Source organism: Hyperolius riggenbachi, chromosome 11, assembly GCF_040937935.1.
Source record: "Hyperolius riggenbachi isolate aHypRig1 chromosome 11, aHypRig1.pri, whole genome shotgun sequence".
In the NCBI taxonomy this organism is placed as follows: domain Eukaryota; kingdom Metazoa; phylum Chordata; class Amphibia; order Anura; family Hyperoliidae; genus Hyperolius; species Hyperolius riggenbachi.
In genome coordinates, this window is record NC_090656.1 from 221,867,747 (window position 1) to 221,886,458 (window position 18,712).

At 44.7% G+C, this 18,712-nt stretch overlaps 2 protein-coding genes across 3 annotated transcripts in view; one reads left to right on the forward strand and one right to left on the reverse strand.

Annotated features, from left to right (window-relative positions):
- Nucleotides 1-18,712, forward strand: part of SAAL1 (serum amyloid A like 1) — a 227,095-nt gene that overhangs the window by 98,814 nt on the left and 109,569 nt on the right. The window lies entirely within an intron of this gene.
- Nucleotides 3,128-16,191, reverse strand: LOC137538696 (uncharacterized). Its single transcript, XM_068260995.1, has 4 exons — nt 16,126-16,191; nt 7,428-8,161; nt 5,250-5,388; nt 3,128-3,689 (listed from the first exon to the last, which is right to left on the reverse strand). The coding sequence occupies exons 2-4, from the start codon at nt 8,134-8,136 to the stop codon at nt 3,551-3,553; spliced, it is 987 nt and encodes a 328-aa protein (XP_068117096.1). The 5' UTR covers nt 8,137-8,161; nt 16,126-16,191; the 3' UTR covers nt 3,128-3,550.

Genomic DNA, 18,712 nt, shown 5'->3' on the forward strand with positions numbered 1-18,712 from the left:
CGTTTGTGCCAGGGGAGGGGGCGATGCTCTGGAAGCTGGCACACATGCAGAGCATGCAGCTGAAACTTTATTCAAAGCTCGCAAACCGCAACTGTGCTATCGCAGACACAACGCTCACAAATCGTGCTGCAAAACGCAGCCAAAACACTGCACAAAGCTGTTGTGCTTTAGTAAGCGCTGCCCTCAGTGGGCCCTGGGCTTACTGTCTGTAAAGAATTTCACTGCATCTAAGTCTACATCTACAGTAATTCGTCCGTTTAGTTCATATAGCTCTACTGCTAGTACAGCTGCTCTAGACGTGGAATTGCCTGTGCTGGTCTGGGGCTTAACTTGGACTTTCCCATAAATGTAACCTGGAAATCTCAGATCTGCACCTGACCTTCTATTATCCTCCTTTAGAATCACCTCCTCACATTCACGTATACAAGATTTCTCACGTGCTTCACCCCTCCTCTGGAACCCTCTCCCCTTTAATCGTGCCCTCAAAATTCATATTGGATGCCTCACGCCGATGGGCGGTGGGAGAGTGGCTTGCTGGGGACCGCCTAAAGTGCAGTGGGTTATCAGGGAGATCTTGCTTGCGCATTCCCTGCACATCAACACAGCGGGGATCCATCATCAGCCTGCCAGCCTAAAAGAAAAAAAAAAGGCAATTTAAACTTGTACGTAGCTGCGATCTAGTGTAGCGCTGTACAGGGGACAGCCTGGTAAAGAGAAACTGCGACCAAGAACTGAACTTCATCCCAATCAGTAGCTGATACCCCCTTTTACGTGAGAAATCTATTCCTTTTCACAAACAGACCATCAGGGGTCGCTGTATGGCTGATATTGTGGTGAAACCCTTCCCACAAGAAGCTAGTACCGAGGTACTTCTGGCAGTTTCCTGTCTGTGAACCTTGTTGCATTGTGGGAAATAGCTGTTTACAGCTGGTTCCAACTGCCAAAACAGCATGCAGCAGCTACATCACTTATGCGCTTTGAGTCCTATGGGAGAAAAGCGCTTTACAAATGTTATTGTATTGTATTGTATCACTTGCCAGCAGTAAAAATGTTACCATGTGATAAATGTCAGAATATTAATCAGGGATTTAAAAGATTTTACAATGGGCAAACACTGACTAAATCATTTATACATAATTATTTTAAAAATGAAGCACTTTTTTTATTACATTATTTTCACTGGAGTTCCTCTTTAACTGTCTCCAGGAGTGGCTCACAATCTAATCCCTTTCATAGGCTGAAGCCCATGAGAGGGCACTGCTGATGAGGGTACTGTAGTGTATGGATCGCAGTCAGGGCCAATTTAGGGGGGAGGGAGGGAAATTTAAAAAATAGGATATTTTATTTAACCACTTCAGCCTTCAGTTGTTTTTCACCTTATGCATCCGAGCAATTTTCACCTTCCATTCATTCACCAATAACTTTATCACTACTTATCAAAATGAATTGAACTATATCTTGTTTTTTCTGCCACTAATTAGGCTGTCTTTGGGTGGTACATTTTGCTTTTATCATATATCTCCTATATGATATATTTAACTGACATTTTTTGTCGTAACAACCAACGATTTATAACGGAAAATCATGACGTTTAGCAAGGTTGCCCAAACTTTCACATCCCACTGTATACACCATCGACCTAGCTAGATCACCAATGTTACATAGTTACATAGTTATTTTGGTTGAAAAAAGACATACGTCCATCGAGTTCAACCAGTATAAAGTACAGAATGTTATTTATGTCAACTGTTGTTGGTTTATATTTTTGTGGCTGTTCAGCTTTCATCACGTAGCTCCACATCTGTATACTCCCCTGTGTGTTAGTCATGACTACCTGGATTTTTTTTTTTTAAATAAACTTGACTCAGGCTAGATACTTTACCCATGTAGAGGGAAGACTCTGGATGCCTTCCTGGTCATTTCTCTGTGCCTTCGGTCTGCCGCTGTCCCCCACTGAATTTATGCACCTTTGGTACTCCTCGGCAGGCCTCTGAAGTACTCGCTTCCCCAAGTGATGCCCGCACTCTCGTGTGATCCTCGTCAGAAGACCTCAGGATCGCAAGTACTTCCCGATACCTGCAGAAGGACTCCTGAAGGCATACTGCGGGGAAGGTGGGGGGGGGGGGGCAGCAGTGGAATATTGGGATGGAGCAAGGACCATGAGGGATCTTTGGGTTTCAGAGCCTTCCCTCTACGTAGATAGGTAAAGTGTACCAGAGATGTTAAGTTCTAAAGATTTGATACTTACCCGGGGCTTCCTCCAGCCCCATAAGCTCGTCTGAGTCACTCAGCTTCCTCCCACGGTCTGTTGAATTGAGCCCCAGTAACTGGCTTAGTCTTCTGCGCATGAGCAGACCTCCCACACATGCGCAGTAGACCCTAACTGCCGTGACTGAGCTATTTACCGGGGCTGATCGTGGCTGAGGGGATCCATCGCTAACTCCTAAAAGTTTGCTTGTCACTGGTCCTGCACAGGCAGCTTTCCCTCGTCTGCGCCTGTGCATTAAAGCGGACCCGATCGGGCTCGGTTGTTTTCGCCAGAGTGGAGAGTCGTTAGTGCGCCTGTTAGTGCCACATGCAGGCAATATATTGCTCTCTGCTGTACAGAGGTTCCAGCGCTGGAATGAGATGGCAGCGCTGGATCCAGAGGCTTCTCCCTTCCAAGTATCATTTTTTTTTTTATTTGTAATATGTTACATATTCTTGCAAACTTGGAGACATCACACTGGATAAAGTTAAAGCTTTTTTTTACTTTTTTTTTGTAACCAGGTTTACATTTGTTTCTTTGATGTTCCTCCTGTATAGTAAAACAGGCGAGGCCCTTTGTATTTTAGCTTTTACCGATTTAATTTCTTCACTGTATTAAGTTATGAAAATGAAGTCCAGGAATGAGATAAACTTATTACTGTAGCAAAAAAAAGACTTCCCAGAATCCTGTTGGCACTGCACAGTTTGGCACAGTTCAGCAAAACGCACACAGGCCAGGTACACAGATTAAAAATTAGGAGACATATAGGGACCTATTTTAGAAGAAAAAGGGAGTATATATATTTGGGACACAAACTATTTTTAGACAAACTATTTTTGGATGTTACAACCCCCTTTAAAAACTAAGCAGACGCTAACATAGCGTAATATTGCTTTATTCCAAATTGTATAAAAAGTTAAAAATACACATATATTTTTATATTACACACAGTATAAAATCCACATCCTAGGAAACACCAAGCAGACTCCCTCCGTGTGCCGTCACAAGCCCCCTTCAGCACGTTTTGTCACTGGAACTCATCAGGGGCTTCTGATTGGCCGGCACAATGGAAGCTAAAATCCCCTTGTCTAGGTATCTCTTTAGTATACAGTTAGTTAAAGAGGTGCTGAGGTGCCACATAATAGAGTGCAGTAAATTAACCAGGATGTCCATTTTTATGGTAATTATGCTGATTTTAGCATCAGAAACAGTTATAGCTATATATGGTTATGTACAGTATTCTCTACCCACAATGCACAATGACAGTTAAGGATTAATGTAAAAAAAATAGCAGGGTAGGGCCTAGTATTTCCCAGGTAGCCCAGCAGGCCTGAAGTGGTTGGGATCTTTTCCTTCTTGCCCCCAATTGTTGGCCTTCTGGTCGGCTTTGCTATCTTCTGGATCTCCCCCGAAGGCTTGCTGGACTGACTCTCTTGCATTGCTGAAAAGAGACAAATTCATACAGACTGAGTATATGCGATATTAATCACTTCAACCTATCTGGATGACTATAGTTTGGACGCGTATAAACGTCCAGTGTTTGAGCGAGGTGTGTGCACGTATGTGCGTGCGACCCCCACTATTACCCAGCGGAATTTCCGTGTCAACGGTTGGGAAAAGGAAGCAAGGCTTCCCCGAACCAATTTTCGAGCCTATAATGTATGGACATGACCCCGATCAGAGGCCATGTCCATTCATAAGAACATAACGAAAATAAAGAAAACATGTCCTGGTAATTCAGGACTTTCTAGTGCCATCTAGTAGCGAAAAGTTAAATTACAGGCACCACGCACTGTTAATAAAATAAATAATAAAATTAATCCCTTCCAAAGCCCCCTCCCACACCGCAGTTACCAAGCAAACACATTAAAGGGAAAAAAGATCCATAAATAGCTACCTTACGGACTTAGCTTTTTTTTTTAATATGTATGTCATGAGGCTATATTACTGTTATTTTAGTACATGAGTGCTTGCAATTGACGGGACACAAAAAAAAAAAAAAAAAATACACCTTAATTTCTAAATAATATATTGTCGATATACATTGTACTAGGAAGATAATTTAAATGTTGTGATAGCCGAGACTAATGAGCAAAGAAAATTGGTGGGTTTTATTTATAGTAGCATTACTTATTTTAAAACTATAGGGGATGGAATTGGTGAAATAGTGTATTTTTTCTTTTTTCTTTTTACTTGTGTTTGCCAACAAAATGCATAGAAAATAAAGTAATTACTGAAAGCAAGTATTGCCCACAAAAAAGGCTAATTTGTGGTAAAAAAAAAAACAAGATAGAAGTCATTCAAGTATGAGAAGCAGTTATAAAGTTATGGCCAAATGAATGGAAAGAGCACTGACAGGTAAAAATGGCTTTTGGCATTAAAGTAAAATGGCCTGTAGGGCGGGTTCAGTTCTGTGCTCACAGAAATAGGGATGTTCAAATCCGAATCCAGGTGAATCCGGATAGTTGCTATCCGAATTTCGCCCAGATACCTGGGCGGGGGGGGGGTCAAGCTTACTTGTCTGACGTCTTCTTCGGTCCGGCCCTCGGTGCCCCCACGATGCGTTCCACGCGGCGGTCACAGGACTGCAAACACTTCCTCCTTCCGGGTTGAAGGAGGAAGTGTTTGTAGTCACGTTATTCGCGTGGAACGCATCATGGGGGCACCGAGGGCAGGACCGAAGAAGACGTCAGACAAGTAAGCTTGACCCCCCCGCCCACCGCGGCACAGGATTACTGGGTGAAATCCGGATAGCAACTATCTGGGTTTCACCTGGATTCAGATTTGAGCATCCCTACACAGAAATAGACCCTCCCAGCTTCTCTCTGCTGCCCCCTGTAGGTGATGTTGAGAGAGTTGGAGGAGGTTGGAAAACTCATAAACAGCTGTTCAGTCCAGCACAGCAGTTTTTGACATTAGCAATGAAAGTCAGCAAAATGGTACTAATTATGACTATATGCTTTTCAGGCCCACTGCTGCTCTCACGTAATTGGTTGCCCACCTTATGACTTTGGCTGCCCAGGCTCCGCCTTCTCCTCTCTTGGCAGCGTCATAGTTACCCCGGGCATGGAAATACTTGTCAGCACCTTTGTAGTTGGCGTCTCTCATATCCTTGTAGGCTTTGCCCATGTCATATGATCCTGAAAAAGATGGTGCTATGAAAAAGGCTGTCAATGAGGCCACTAAGTATACCAGTGTACTTAAAATGTCTTAACATTGAGCTCTGTTCAGTAATTCAACATACGGGACCTGCATCATTGATTTTTATCCCCTTGCACAACTCCAGAGTATAGTATTTACCTTGTTTCTATATGCTTCTGCTTATAGTTAACCAACTGCAGCGTCTGCTTGGTCTCTGCTACTTTCAGCATGTCCTGGCTGGCTGGAAAGTGTCATGGTTAAGGGCTCTGCCTCTGACACAGGAGACCTGGGTTTAAATATTGGCTCTTCCTGTTCAGTAAGCCAGCACCTATTTAGTAGGAGATCTTGGGCAAGTCTCCCTAACACTGCTACTGCCTATAGAGCATGCCCCTAGTGGCTGCAGCTCTGACGCTTTGAGTCTGCCAGGAGAAAAGCACAATATAAATGTTCTGTGGCTTGTCAGTGTCTACTGTATAAGCCATTACTTTTTTTTTTAAAAGGTTTTATTCATCCATTTGCAAAGTAAACAGAGTAAACACAGACTTTTAAATAGTTACAGAATAAACCGCAATGAACTGTCCAGTGGTAAATGATAAACACTTCCCCCCCCACACACACACACACACACACACACACACCACCTGCTCCTTGCACTGTGTGCTGATCTTTGTAGGGACTGATCACTATCCAACTGAATTACCATCCTATACAGACAAATGGGCTTGTCCTATCTGGTCATAATCAACCCATGTATGGCCAGCTTCAGTCAGTTGCTCAAAGTATTGGGTTTTTGTTACATTCAGTAGCGTAGGGATCGGAATAGCAGCCATAGTGGTTACAATGAGGCCCGTAGCCGAGGGGGGCAAGTGTGAGTGTCTGGGAGCGATAAGGGGATCCACGGCTGGTTTCATGTAGACCCATGATGTTCCCCCCCTGAGATTTAGAGTACAGAGAGCGGAGTGATCTCCAGGCATCGTTTTCTCTGCCTACATAGACGAGGCTACCTATACTGGGGGGCCTCTCTGGCTGTCTATGCTGAGGTAGCTACCTATACTGGGGGAGACTACTTCTGGCTGCCTATACGGAGGAACCAACTATACTGGGAGGCTACTTCTGACTACCTCTCTCTACCTATACTGGGGGCTACATTTGGCTACTTGGGGGCTACATTTGGCTACCTATAATGTGGAGGGTTGGGGGGCTACTTTTTGCTGCCCATATTGAGGTGTACCTCTGGCTATCTATACTGGGAGGACTACCTATACTGGGGGCTACTTCTGGCTAGCCATACTGACGAATGCTGCCTAATAATGGAGGCCTTTCTGGCTACCTATGGGAGCTATTTCTGGGTACCTATATGGAGGGAGTACCTATACTGGGGGCTACTTCTGGCTAGCCATACTGACGGATGCTGCCTAATAATGGAGGCCTTTCTGGCTACCTATGGGAGCTATTTCTGGGTACCCATACGGAGGGAGTACCTGTACTGGGAGGCTGCTTCTGACTACCTCTGTCTACCTAATACTGGGGACCTTTCTGGCTGCCTATACTAAGGTGAAGGGGGCACTGTTTCTGGCTATTTATACTATGCTGGCTACCAATATTGGGGTTGACATCTGGCTACCTGTATTGGGGGCGGGAGGGGGGCTGTTTTTTGGCTATGTATACTGGGGCGCCACTCTGGGTTCCTTTACTGGCTCCATGTACTGTGGGATACTACCTTCACTGGGGGTCACTTCTGACTACCTAATGCTGACGGGTACCTCTGGCTACTGAGACAGGAGGGCAGTTTAATACTCTGGTCACCTCTGGCTACTTAAAGTGTGTGTGTGTGTGTGTGTGTGTGTGTGTGTGTGTGTGTGTGTGTGTGTGTGTGTGTGTGTGTGTGTGTGTGTGTGTGTAGGACTAGGCACAGAGGTGCCTTACAATCTAGCTCCACTCTTATGTGACATTCTCCAAAAACAGGAGTACCTCCTAGCAGTAACTGGCAGCAAAATAAAACATAACAAATCTGTGTAATAGGTTATCAACAACAAACCTTGAGCAGCATCTTTAGCGAATTTTGCAGCATCCTTAACAGAGTTGGCCACTTGTTTTGCTGCTTCATGAACGGCGTTCGCCGCATTCTTCTTTCCTTGAGAATTTTCATTTTTTGGTCCTTGGGATTTTCCACTATCCTTTGGATTTGGAGCATTTGCTGCAGGCTTTGATCCTGGGGGATTCCCTGCAGGCTTTGACCCTGGGGGATTCCCTGCAGGCTTTGACCCTGGGGGATTCCCTGCAGGCTTTGACCCTGGGGGATTCCCTGCAGGCTTTGACCCTGGGGGATTCCCTGCAGGCTTTGATCCTGGAGATTTTGCTGCTGGTTTTGACCCTGGGGAATTTGCTGCTGACCCTTGATGATTGGACCCTTGAGAACCTAACCCACTCTTAGAGCCACCCTTCGAGCCTTGAGACTTTGACCCACCCTTTGATCCCTGGGAATTTGACCCACCCTTCGACCCTTGAGAATTTGACCCGCTCTTTGAGCCTTGAGAATTTGACCCACCCTTTGATCCCTGAGAATTGGCCCCACCCTTTGAACCATGAGAATTGGACCCACCCTTTGACCCTTGAGACCCACCTTTTGACCCTTGAGAACTTGACCCACCCCTTGAACCTTGAGAATTTGACCCTCCCCTCCCTGCATGAGATATAGCCACAATGGTTGCCAGAAATATAAGCAGTATCAGAAGTGAAACCTTCATGATGAATCAGTGAGGTCTGCACGCCCTGTTGAGTGACATTAAAAAAATACATTTTAGTACAGTCTGTTCTTTATTAAACCTCAAAGTTAAGAAAAAAACTGTTATGTTGATGTAAAGATGGTGGTAAGTGTACTTTATAAGCAGCAAACAGCTTAATTCTGCCTTTCATTGTTTGGTGCAGATCAGGAAATAATAGATTTAGGCTAGTTCAGATAGGCGCTAAACTGTGCAGCTCAGCTATCAATCTACTTCATAGGCCTCCAAGTATGGGCATCCACATGGACAATTGCGATCCGCAGTTGCTACGAGGTCCTCGTGGTCAGAAGCACCCCCTGTTGGGTCTAGTAGGCAGCTAGAAGGGTGAGGTGATGGTGCCCCAAAAATGCGGGTATTAAAACAAAACTTGTAAAAGGTAATCGCTTACCGCTCCAGAAGATACAGACACCGGTTCAACTGGAAAAATATTTATTAAAAAAACTGACAACGCGTTTCGCAGATCATGGCCCGCTTCCTCAGGTCAATACAAAAAATGACTTGGCAGCATAAGGAGTAGAGTGTAGGTGCTTCTATTAGATTGCAGGCTTATATGGTGGTTGCAGGAACTGCAACCTACCATTATGAGTATATAATCATTATACTTTCATCCCCTTATACCTAATGATACTGCACCATTGGGATTCTGGTCTCTCTGTACTTCTTGTTTAGGTGCTCTTGGTCGCTACAAGAACCACTGAACCCCTTCTACAGTGTCTAGCAGCCAGTTTAGTTTTGGTATACGGTAGTCCTGTGACGTGTTGGACTTGTGTGCTGTGATGTTGAATGTTTCCAAGATGCAGCAGCAGCTTACAGGCAGTGAATCCACTGCTTTACCACCTCCCTTGTGACCCTAACCTTACGTTAGTAACTCCACTGTCCTCCCATTTTAGTTTTTGCTAATTACAGTAACTTTCAATTAAACTCAAAGGACTCACAAGGCTAAAAAGTAAAAAAAAAAGTTAAATACCTGCATGATATTTTAATGCATGAAGGAAACCATCCGCGCCCTCCGTGCCTTTCCGCCGGGTCCCCGCTGTTCATTAGCCCCCTGGGCCGACTCCCGACCCCACAGGCTGTCTCCTCTAGCATGGATCGGGTGGGAGGCCCTAGAGCTGCGCTGCCGCACTCGCGCCTGTGCGGACTGCGCAGCCGCGGCCAGCTCAAGTGGCCATTTTACTGCAGGCAGGAGAGCCCGACCCGGGCTGTGGGGTTGGGAGCCGGCCCGGGGGGCTAATGAGCAGCGGGGGCCCGGCGGAACGGCGCGGATGGTGTCCGTCGTGCATTAAAATATCATGCAGGTATTTAAGTTGTGTTTATTTTTTTTTTTTTACTTTTTGACCTTTAAAGGGACACTATCGATTGACATGTTGTTTTCAGTTGAGTTAAGAAATGTTTGGGAAGTGCTGCTAAGTGTTGGTGGATACATCTGAATCCTTATCTCTCTGTTTATTGTTATCTAATCCCTTTCACACTTTTCTGTCACCAGTTCTGAGGGCAGACTCAGCCACGAGGGGAGGGGTGTTTCCCTTCACAGTGCTATGTGTGCAGAGAGCTCAGGCCGAGACAGGCAGAGCTTTCTCTCACAAAGAGCAGAGGAAATGTATCTTATGTGCACCATAAACATCTGTAATTGTGTGTGTGTGTGTGTGAAACCTGATATATGAAAACAAAAGCCTGTCAGGTAATCTGCTTTAATATTACACTGTTCTTAGCATGTCAGACTGCAGAGATTCTTACAGATTCATACCTCTGCAAATGAGACATTCCAAAGGTAGCTGAAATCTACACACAATGAATTAAAGCTTTTGCCTCTGATATTTAACATGAAAAGTAGAAACATGTTTACACAGCTACTTAGACATTATTTGTACATTGTCATTTTAGAACTCATAGGGCTTGATTCAGAAAAGGTTAGAGTTGGGCGAACAGTTCGGCTGCCCAACCTGTGATTTTGATGTGGCTCTTACTACTTCCGGGTCGCAATGACCCGGAGTAGTACGTCTGCGCTGGCCCGGCGGAGCGCGTCACTCATGATGTCACACACATGCGCAGAGAGTGCCCGGCAATGGGAGCGCGATCTAGGACACGCTCCGTCGGGCCAGCGCAGACGTACTACTCCGGGTCATTGCGACCCGGAAGTAGTAAGAGCCACATCAAAATGACAGGTTGGGCAGCCGAACAGTTCGGCTGCAGTTCGGCTAACACAGCCGAACTGTTCGCCCAACTCTAGAAAAGGGTGCTACGTGTTAACATGCCAGTGAAAAGCCACTTTGCATGTGCTAACATGCTTTGCACGTGCTAAGTAGTTAGCACATGCAGACTACTTAGCACTGTAGTTAGCACATCTAAACTACTTAGCACCGTAGTTAGCACATGTAAACTACTTAGCACCCTAGTTTTTTTTTAAAAAATCAGTGTTTATTCAACAAAGAAAAGGAACATATTACAGAATATGCAGTGTAGCAGTGCGCCTCCTAACTTTTCCAACAGTAGCTTTAGCATCAATTATCACTGTGGAAGATGAGAGGTATTGTTAACAATAATATAATGATCGTTAGAATATTTGGAAATTTAAATTCAATCTGAGCTCTATATATTATCTATCTTTTACTAGATCAGGGGTAGGCAACCTGCGGCTCCAGAGCCGCATGCGGCTCTTTTTCACCTTTGCCGCGGCTCCTAGGCCGCGGCTCAGGTAGTGTGTGTCAGTGGCTGCGGCGGGCGTGTGACGTGTGCTGTCGCTGGCCGGCAGCCTATCAGAGAGGCCGCCGGACCGGTGCAGTGCGGGGCTTAGGGCGGCCATTTTCCCGTAGCCCTGCAGTGTAATGCAGGCAGGACGTGACGTCGGGAAGGAAGAGGATCGTGGGAGTTGCGCGCCACAAGGAGCTCGGGACAGGAGGAGATCGTGACAGGAGGTCTTCTGACCAGGTGAGTAAATGGGTTTTTCTTTTCATATCTGCTGAAGGATTGTGCATATTGGGGTCAGATCTGCTGAAGGATTGTGCATATTGGGGTCAGATCTGCTGAAGGATTGTGCATATTGGGGTCATATCTGCTAACGATTTGTGCATATTGGGGTCATATCTGCTCACGATTTGTGCATATTGGGGTCATATCTGATCCTGTATATAGCATTAAGGTAAGAAACAATATATGCAGTGTTAGATTTGTTTTATAATGGTTTTGCGGCTCCCAGTTTTTTTATCTTTTCGGAAATGGGTCCAAGTGGCTCTTTATGTCTTAAAGGTTGCAGACCCCTGTACTAGATCATAATTAGCAAGACCAGGGGTATCTAACCATGGAGCTTAGCACCCTGATTAGCACGGTGCTAAGTAGTAGTTTGCATGTCCTAACTATGGTGCTAAGTAGTTTGCATGTGCTAACTACGGTGCTAAGTAGTTTGTATGTGCTAACTACTTATCACCCTAGTTAGCACGCCCAAAGCCTTTAGGTGTGCTAAATGGGTTAGCACCGTTTACTGAATCGAGCCCATAGGGCTTGATTCACAAAGCGGTGCAAACAGCACGCTGGTGAAATGCCCCTTATCACGTCTAAACTCAGTTTAGGCATGATACGCTTAGCCATGATAAGCTTAGGCGTGATAAGTTTAGGCGTGATAAGTTTAGGCATGATAACTATAGCACCAACTGGGTTAGCACCGCAGTGCACAGCTGATCAAAAGTTTTGCGCATAGAGTTTAATGGCGCTGCTTTGCGCGCGGAACGTTGCGATCTAAACTTATCACACCTAAACTTATCATGCCTAAACTTATCACGCCTAAACTTATCACGCCTAAACTTATCACGCCTAAACTTATCACGCCTAAACTTAATGGCATTGTGCGTGAAAACTTTTAGCGCGTAAAACTTTACGCGCAAAACTTTGCGCGCGAGTTTATTTTATCACGCCTAAACTCAGTTTAGGCGTGATAAGGGGCTTTTCAGAAGCGTGCTAACAGTTAGCACTGCTTTCTGAATCAAGCCCATAGTTTGATATAATTCCTTTAACCACTTCTCAACCACAGGGTTTTTCACCTAAAAACCACAGCAAGTTTAACATTTCAGGGAGGCAAGGGTTAATGGGCTTAATGGAGGTATAATTTATTAAAAAAAAAAAAACCTCACTGATGCTGCTCACTCACTAATGCTGTGTTAGTTATCTGAGATCCTCTCACGAGTGATCTCAGTAACTGTAACAGCATAGAGACTGATACAATGTTTACACACATTCTGCATGAATGAGCACAGTCATTGGCTTTGTGAACACATGTTCACATCAGCCAATCACGGACCAGCGGGTGCCCGACACATATGCACTTACGCGTGCACACGAACGCGATCGCGCACTGCAGGAAAATAAACAGGAGTTGCCTATCTACGCCCCTGTGACTCCTGTGAATTTTAAAGGGGCGTAGATAAGCGTGGCAGAGGTTGTTAAGTGGTTAAACATCAGAAGCTGAGCATGTAATGATAAATGCTAAAAAAGAATTTTGAGGAAGCAACCCTACCCAATTAAATGATTTGTAGGGTAACGTGTTTTGCAGAGCGCTTTTATTAATTTTGTTTTAAAGGCCATGTAAAGGTCAAATAAAAAAAAAAAAAAAGGCAGAGCTAGACAAGTGCAGGAAGTGCAGCCCTGCCCTGCTTGCCACGCCTCCCGGAAGAACAATTGCCCATAATGTAGTGGGCATCAGGGATGAGCAAGAACGCTTTTGCAAAAAGAGCGTCCGGCAGAGTGCAGGAAGCGAGAGCGGGATATGCGGCGTTAACTCTCCTTGCTACCGCCTGCATTCCAGTGCGTTCCATCAGCGTACAGTTCCACATTCAGAGCTGGAAGTTACGGTAAGTAGCTTAAAGTTACTGTCACTTACTGTAGGTTGTGAAAATCTGACTAGATTTTGTACTTGTCCATTTCCTCATGATGTATTTTCAGGTATCTTTTTATTTACTAAAGCACTTACTAAAAAAGTGTGCAAACAAGTAGAGAGGCTGGCTGACCTCTCTCTACAGATTATTTCATGGCAGTGCTTTTGTAAAGAATAACAATAACAATAATATTTATATAGCGCTTTTCTCCCTGGGGACTCAAAGCGCTGTGACCCTGCATTATGCAGTCTCAAAGGCTAGGGAAAAGAGGTGAGTTTTAAGCCTTTTTTTAAAGCTGTCCAGAGAAGGAGCCTCTCGTACTGATTGTGGAAGTGAGTTCCATAGAGTCGGGGCTGCGTAGGAAAAGGCCCGAGCACTAAATGTTAAGTGTATCCTGGGAATAACCAGCTTCATCTTGTTGGCAGAGCGGAGGGTGCGTGAAGGGGCATAAAGTTCCAATAGATCCGCTATGTATTTGGGTCCCATGTGGTGTAGAGCCTTGAATGTCAGCAGGCAGATCTTAAAATTGATTCTCCATTTTACTGGCAACCAGTGAAGAGTTTGCAGTACTGGGGTGATGTGTGAGCTGCGGGGGGCATTGGCTAGGAGTCTGGCTGCAGCATTCTGTACTAGCTGTAAGGGGCGCAGAGCCTTATCTGTAGATCCGATGAACAGGGCGTTGCAGTAGTCTAGGCGGGAGGATACAAATGCGTGAACCAGGGCAGGGCAAGAATAAAGGTAATACAGAGAATCCCCTATGCGGAGATGGATTAGTTCAAAATCTGTCAGCTTTTTACGATCTACTGTAGGGGACAGAAACATGTGAGAAAATTAATTTATTGTGAATTTTTTTCTTGGAGAAATGCACTTCTATGTACCGTATGTATGTATTTAAAATTTTATAATTTGGGGGGATAGTGTTTCTTTAAACAACATGCAATGACAATAGAACAATAAAACTTTACAGAAAAGTGTTGATTTTCTTTGTTGTTAAAATATCTCTTTAAAAAGACTCTGAAGCCACTAAAAAAATCAGTTTTTACCTTTTTATTTCTTTTAGGCCTCTTTCACAGTGGGATGTTGCGTTTGCTGCGACGTTAAGGTCGCATAACGTGCCCCTAATGCAAACACATTGAAAGACTATAACTTGGATGTTATAGTACATTCTTTAGCCCTGCGTTTGGTGCACTGTTTTCGTCGCACAGTGATGGAACGAAAACAGCGCTTGCGTTACATTTTAAAAAAAACGGAGCATGTGCAAAACAAATGACTGAGCATGCAGCACTTTCTAAATATTGCTACACGTTACACACAACACGAAGTGTGCACTGTGAATGTTGCACAGACTTAGTATTGCTGTGTGTTAGTCCACGTTAAAACATTTTCTAACGTGCGACTTTAACGTCGCACTGTGAAAGAGGCCTTAAGGATCATTGCCGGACATAAACCGCCGCATCCCCGTGGCAAAACAATGGGTTTATACCCCCCAAATCCCCTGTGCAAAATCCACAACTTTCCTGGTTGTGGATTTTGCTGCCCAGGGAGGCAGAGCTTAACGTTGAAGCACTGCCTCCATTCGTGTCAATCAACCGCGGATCTCCGCCTCTCCCCCGCTCCTCTCTGTGAAAGAAGACTGAGAGGGGCGGGGAGAAGTGGCGATCAGCGTGGATTGATGTGACGAGAGGCAGAGCTACAGCCCAAAGCTCTGCCTCAATCAGGAAGCACTACCCCAACATTGCCACAGGGGTTTGGGGGTGATAGAACCCTCGTTTTGCCGTGGGGATGCGGCGGGTTATGTCTGGCAATGATCTTCAAAAGAAATAAAAGGTAAAAAACTGATTTTTATAGTGGCCTCAGTCTCTCTTTAAAGTGGACCTGAACTCATAACCCTATGTCTGCCTCCATGAAAGCAGGAAGTAGACACACTGCAGATTTATTGCAGGATTTGTAACAACTGTAACAAAGAAATGTTTTTCTTTACATGTTGTTATATTGTTGCTTATCTTTTAGAGCAGAGAGGAAGTTCTGAGTTCTGGTCCACTTTAAAAAGGAAATAAATATGCCATAGTCCATATCCCTTTCACAGTTAAAGTCCCACGTTACAGAAGCCTGTAACGCAGCCCAACTCACAGCAATTAAAAATCAATGGGCTGTTCACAGTGCCCACGTTGCGTACAAGTATAAGGCTGAACGTTAAATGAAAGTGCAGCATGCTGTGCGTTATACTCCTATGTGGCTGCGTTAGACTGCTTGCACATGCTCAGTGATGTATGTCAGGAGAGGAGGAGGGGAGAGTCCGCTATTGTGTCTAGCCACATGGCTAATTAATATTTACTGCACTGTAGTGTTGTCCAGATCATGAACGATTCGGATCTTTGATCTGGATCTTTTTTGTGAGTCGAATCATCCGGAACATCACAATGAAGAATTCGGTTCACAGTGGATGTCTGGAAGAAACAGGAACTGCAGCTTCTGTGCACAAGCACAATCTTCCTGCTGCATCTCTCCCGTCTCCATTAGCACCCTCAATGTGCCCTCATTCTCCTGCATCTCTCACTCTGCTGCACCCCTTCTTCCTGCTTCCCTAGTAAAATGATTCAAAGATCCGGATCTTTTCAATAATCCGATTCGAATCATCCGAATCATTGAAAAGATCCGGACTTCCCAGTATAGAAAAAAAACCGCGCACCAAGAGCCGCATAACGCGGCTCAATCTGACGTCCAACTTCAACACCACTATGCGTCACGTTAGGGGCACGTTATGCGACCTTAACGTCCCCTAAAACGCAACGTCCAAGTGTGAAAGAGGCCTTAAAGGTCTTTGATTATACAGGCAAAAGCTTTGATGCACAATGGATATAGGTTTTTGCTCTCTAACACTTTATTCAGCACGCAGGGTAAGAGACTGAAGAAAGTATTACTATATACTGAACTCTTACTCTTTGAAGCTTTCAAATTTAGGTAGTAAATCGCATGGTCCTGATTCAAAACTTGTGTCCCTCCTATAAGAATTCTTGTATGTGATTGATGTCAGAGTTCAGAGACTTGTGGTACACACAGAGAAATGTAGTATTGTTCGGATACTCACCAGCACACGCAGGTCGGTGATGCGAGCGCTGCTCCTCGCTCGACTGTAGCGCTGCTTCCTCCGTCCGGCTATTTATTCTCTCGCAGTAACGTTTTCTTTCTTGGATGGCGTTCCAGGAAGTGAGATGCTCAGATTATGTTTACTTATAAGAATTATGAAATCCAGGTAGCAGAGTTTTTCTTAGATCAGGCTAATTAATGCGTGTCCATAACACTGAACATTCCGTTCACTATTTGTCTTTTGTGGAATTTCCACATACAAAGATCGCTTTTGTTGCCTCTAATGTACTATAAGAGCCCTTAAAGACCAACGTCATGTGGGTGATGACCTGCCCATACCCACCCACTTACCAACCAGACACAACACTTATATACATATACCTATACAAAACTATAGACCTGTAAGCTTAACTTCAGTTGTGTGTAAATTGTTTGAAGGTATCCTAAGGGATGCTATACATAATTATGTAGCACAGCATAATTCTTATTTCAGTTCAACAGCATGGCTTTACTAAAGACTGGTCCCATCTCACCAACATGCTCTGCTTTTATGACGTGGTGAATGAAAATTTAGATCTTGGAAAGCCTTTTTTTGCATAGCGCTTTTCTCCTGTCGGACTCAAAGCGCTTGCAAGGCAGCCACTAGAGCGCACTCGGAAGGCGGGAGCAGTGTTGGTGAGTCTTGCCCAAGGAACTCCTTACTGAATAGGTGCTTGCTTACTGCATAGGAAGGGCCGAGATTTGAACCCAGGTGTCCAACGTCAGAGGCAGAGCCCTTAACCAGTACACTCTCCAGCCACCGCTAGATATAGATGTAGGGTACTTGGACTTTGCAAAGGCTTTTGACACTGTTCCCCAAAATATCCTAATGCAGAAGCTACGGATACAGGGACTTGAAGAAAATGTGTGTGTGTGTGTGTGTGTGTGTGTATGTGTGTGTATGTGGATAGAGAACTGGTTAAAGAGAGCCCGAGGTGGGGCTGAGAGGATCAGGTAACCGCAAAAACCGCCGCTCCTGTGGGCCGCATTGGCCCACATTCACTTTCGTGACTTATAGATCACTATGCTGCACAGAGAGACTGTGTGTCTCTCATAGTGTGCAGGGAGGCGGGGGAGCGGCAGGAGGTGCCGCCAGGGAGAGAGGAAACCCTGCAGGAGTGCCCCTGGTGGGCATTTTGAACAGGGAATTCCTCTTTCCTGTGTTAACCTCCAAATCTTGTCACTAAACTGAGGGAGGGGGGGGAGGGGTAGAAAGCTGCAGTTGGGGGACACAGAGCCATGTCATTAAGCAGACAACATGCCTCTGTGTCCCATCTTCCCCCCCGAAGATCCACCTCAGGTTCTAAGGGGTCGCAGAATGGTAGTAAATGGAACATACTCAAAATGGGAAACTGTTAGCAGTGGAGTACCACAGGGGTCAGTACTTGGTCCAATTCTTTTCAATGTATTTTAATGATTTAGTAGACGGAATACAAAGTAATGTGGCCATCTTTGCAGATAATACAAAATTATGCAGAATTATCAACAATAAGAAGGATCGTGACATATTACAACAGGATCTTGACAACATGCCCATATGGGCAGGCACGTGGTAGATGACGTTTAATGTTGATAAATGTAAAGTCAGGCACCTTGGAGGTACCAATGGTAGATTATCATGTAAAATAAATGGCACACAGTTGGGAACATCGGTCTTGGAGAAGGACTTAGGAATACTGGTTGATAACAAGTTAGGTAAACATATATAATGTCAAGCAGCAGTAGCTAGAGCAAAAAAAAAAAAATTCTGGGATGCATAAAACGGGAAATAATATCTTGAGATGCTGCTAGTATACTACTCCCTCTGTATAAATCACTTGTGAGGCCACATCTGGAGTACGGGATACAGTTTTGGGCACCACACTATACAAAGGACTTTGACCTTCTAGAACGGGTACAAAGACGGGCAACTAAATGAATCAGAGGGATGGAAGAGCTCACTTACCAAGAAAGGCTGGACAAACTGGGCTTATTTAGCTTGGAAAAAAGGCGTCTTAGAGGTGACCTGATTATACATACTTTGGGGGGCAATACAAAAGTCTGGCAGATGAGCTTTTTGTCCCTAGGGTAGTACAACGGACAAGGGGACATGATCTGCATATGAAGGAAAAAAACATTTTTGCCATCAATTTAGAATGGGGTCTTTCACAGTGAGAGTATTTAAAGGACAACTGTAGTGAGAAGAATATGGAGACTGCCATAATAATTTCTTTTTAAACAGTACCATTTACTCGACAGCCCTGCTGATCTATTTGGCTGCAGTAGTGTCTGAATCACACCAGCAACGAGAATGCAGCTAATCTTGTCAGATCTGACAATAATGTCAGAAACCCCTGATCTGCTGCATGCTTGTTCAGGGTCTATAGCTAAATGGATTAGAGGCAGAGGGTCAGCAGAAAAGCCAGGCAATTGGTATTGCTTAAAAGGAAATAAATATGGCAGCCTCCATATCCCTCTAACTACAGTTGTCCTTTAAAATCTGGAATATCTTACCTCAGGAAATAGTTATGGAAAACTCTATATCTACATTTAAAGAGAGCTTGGATGCT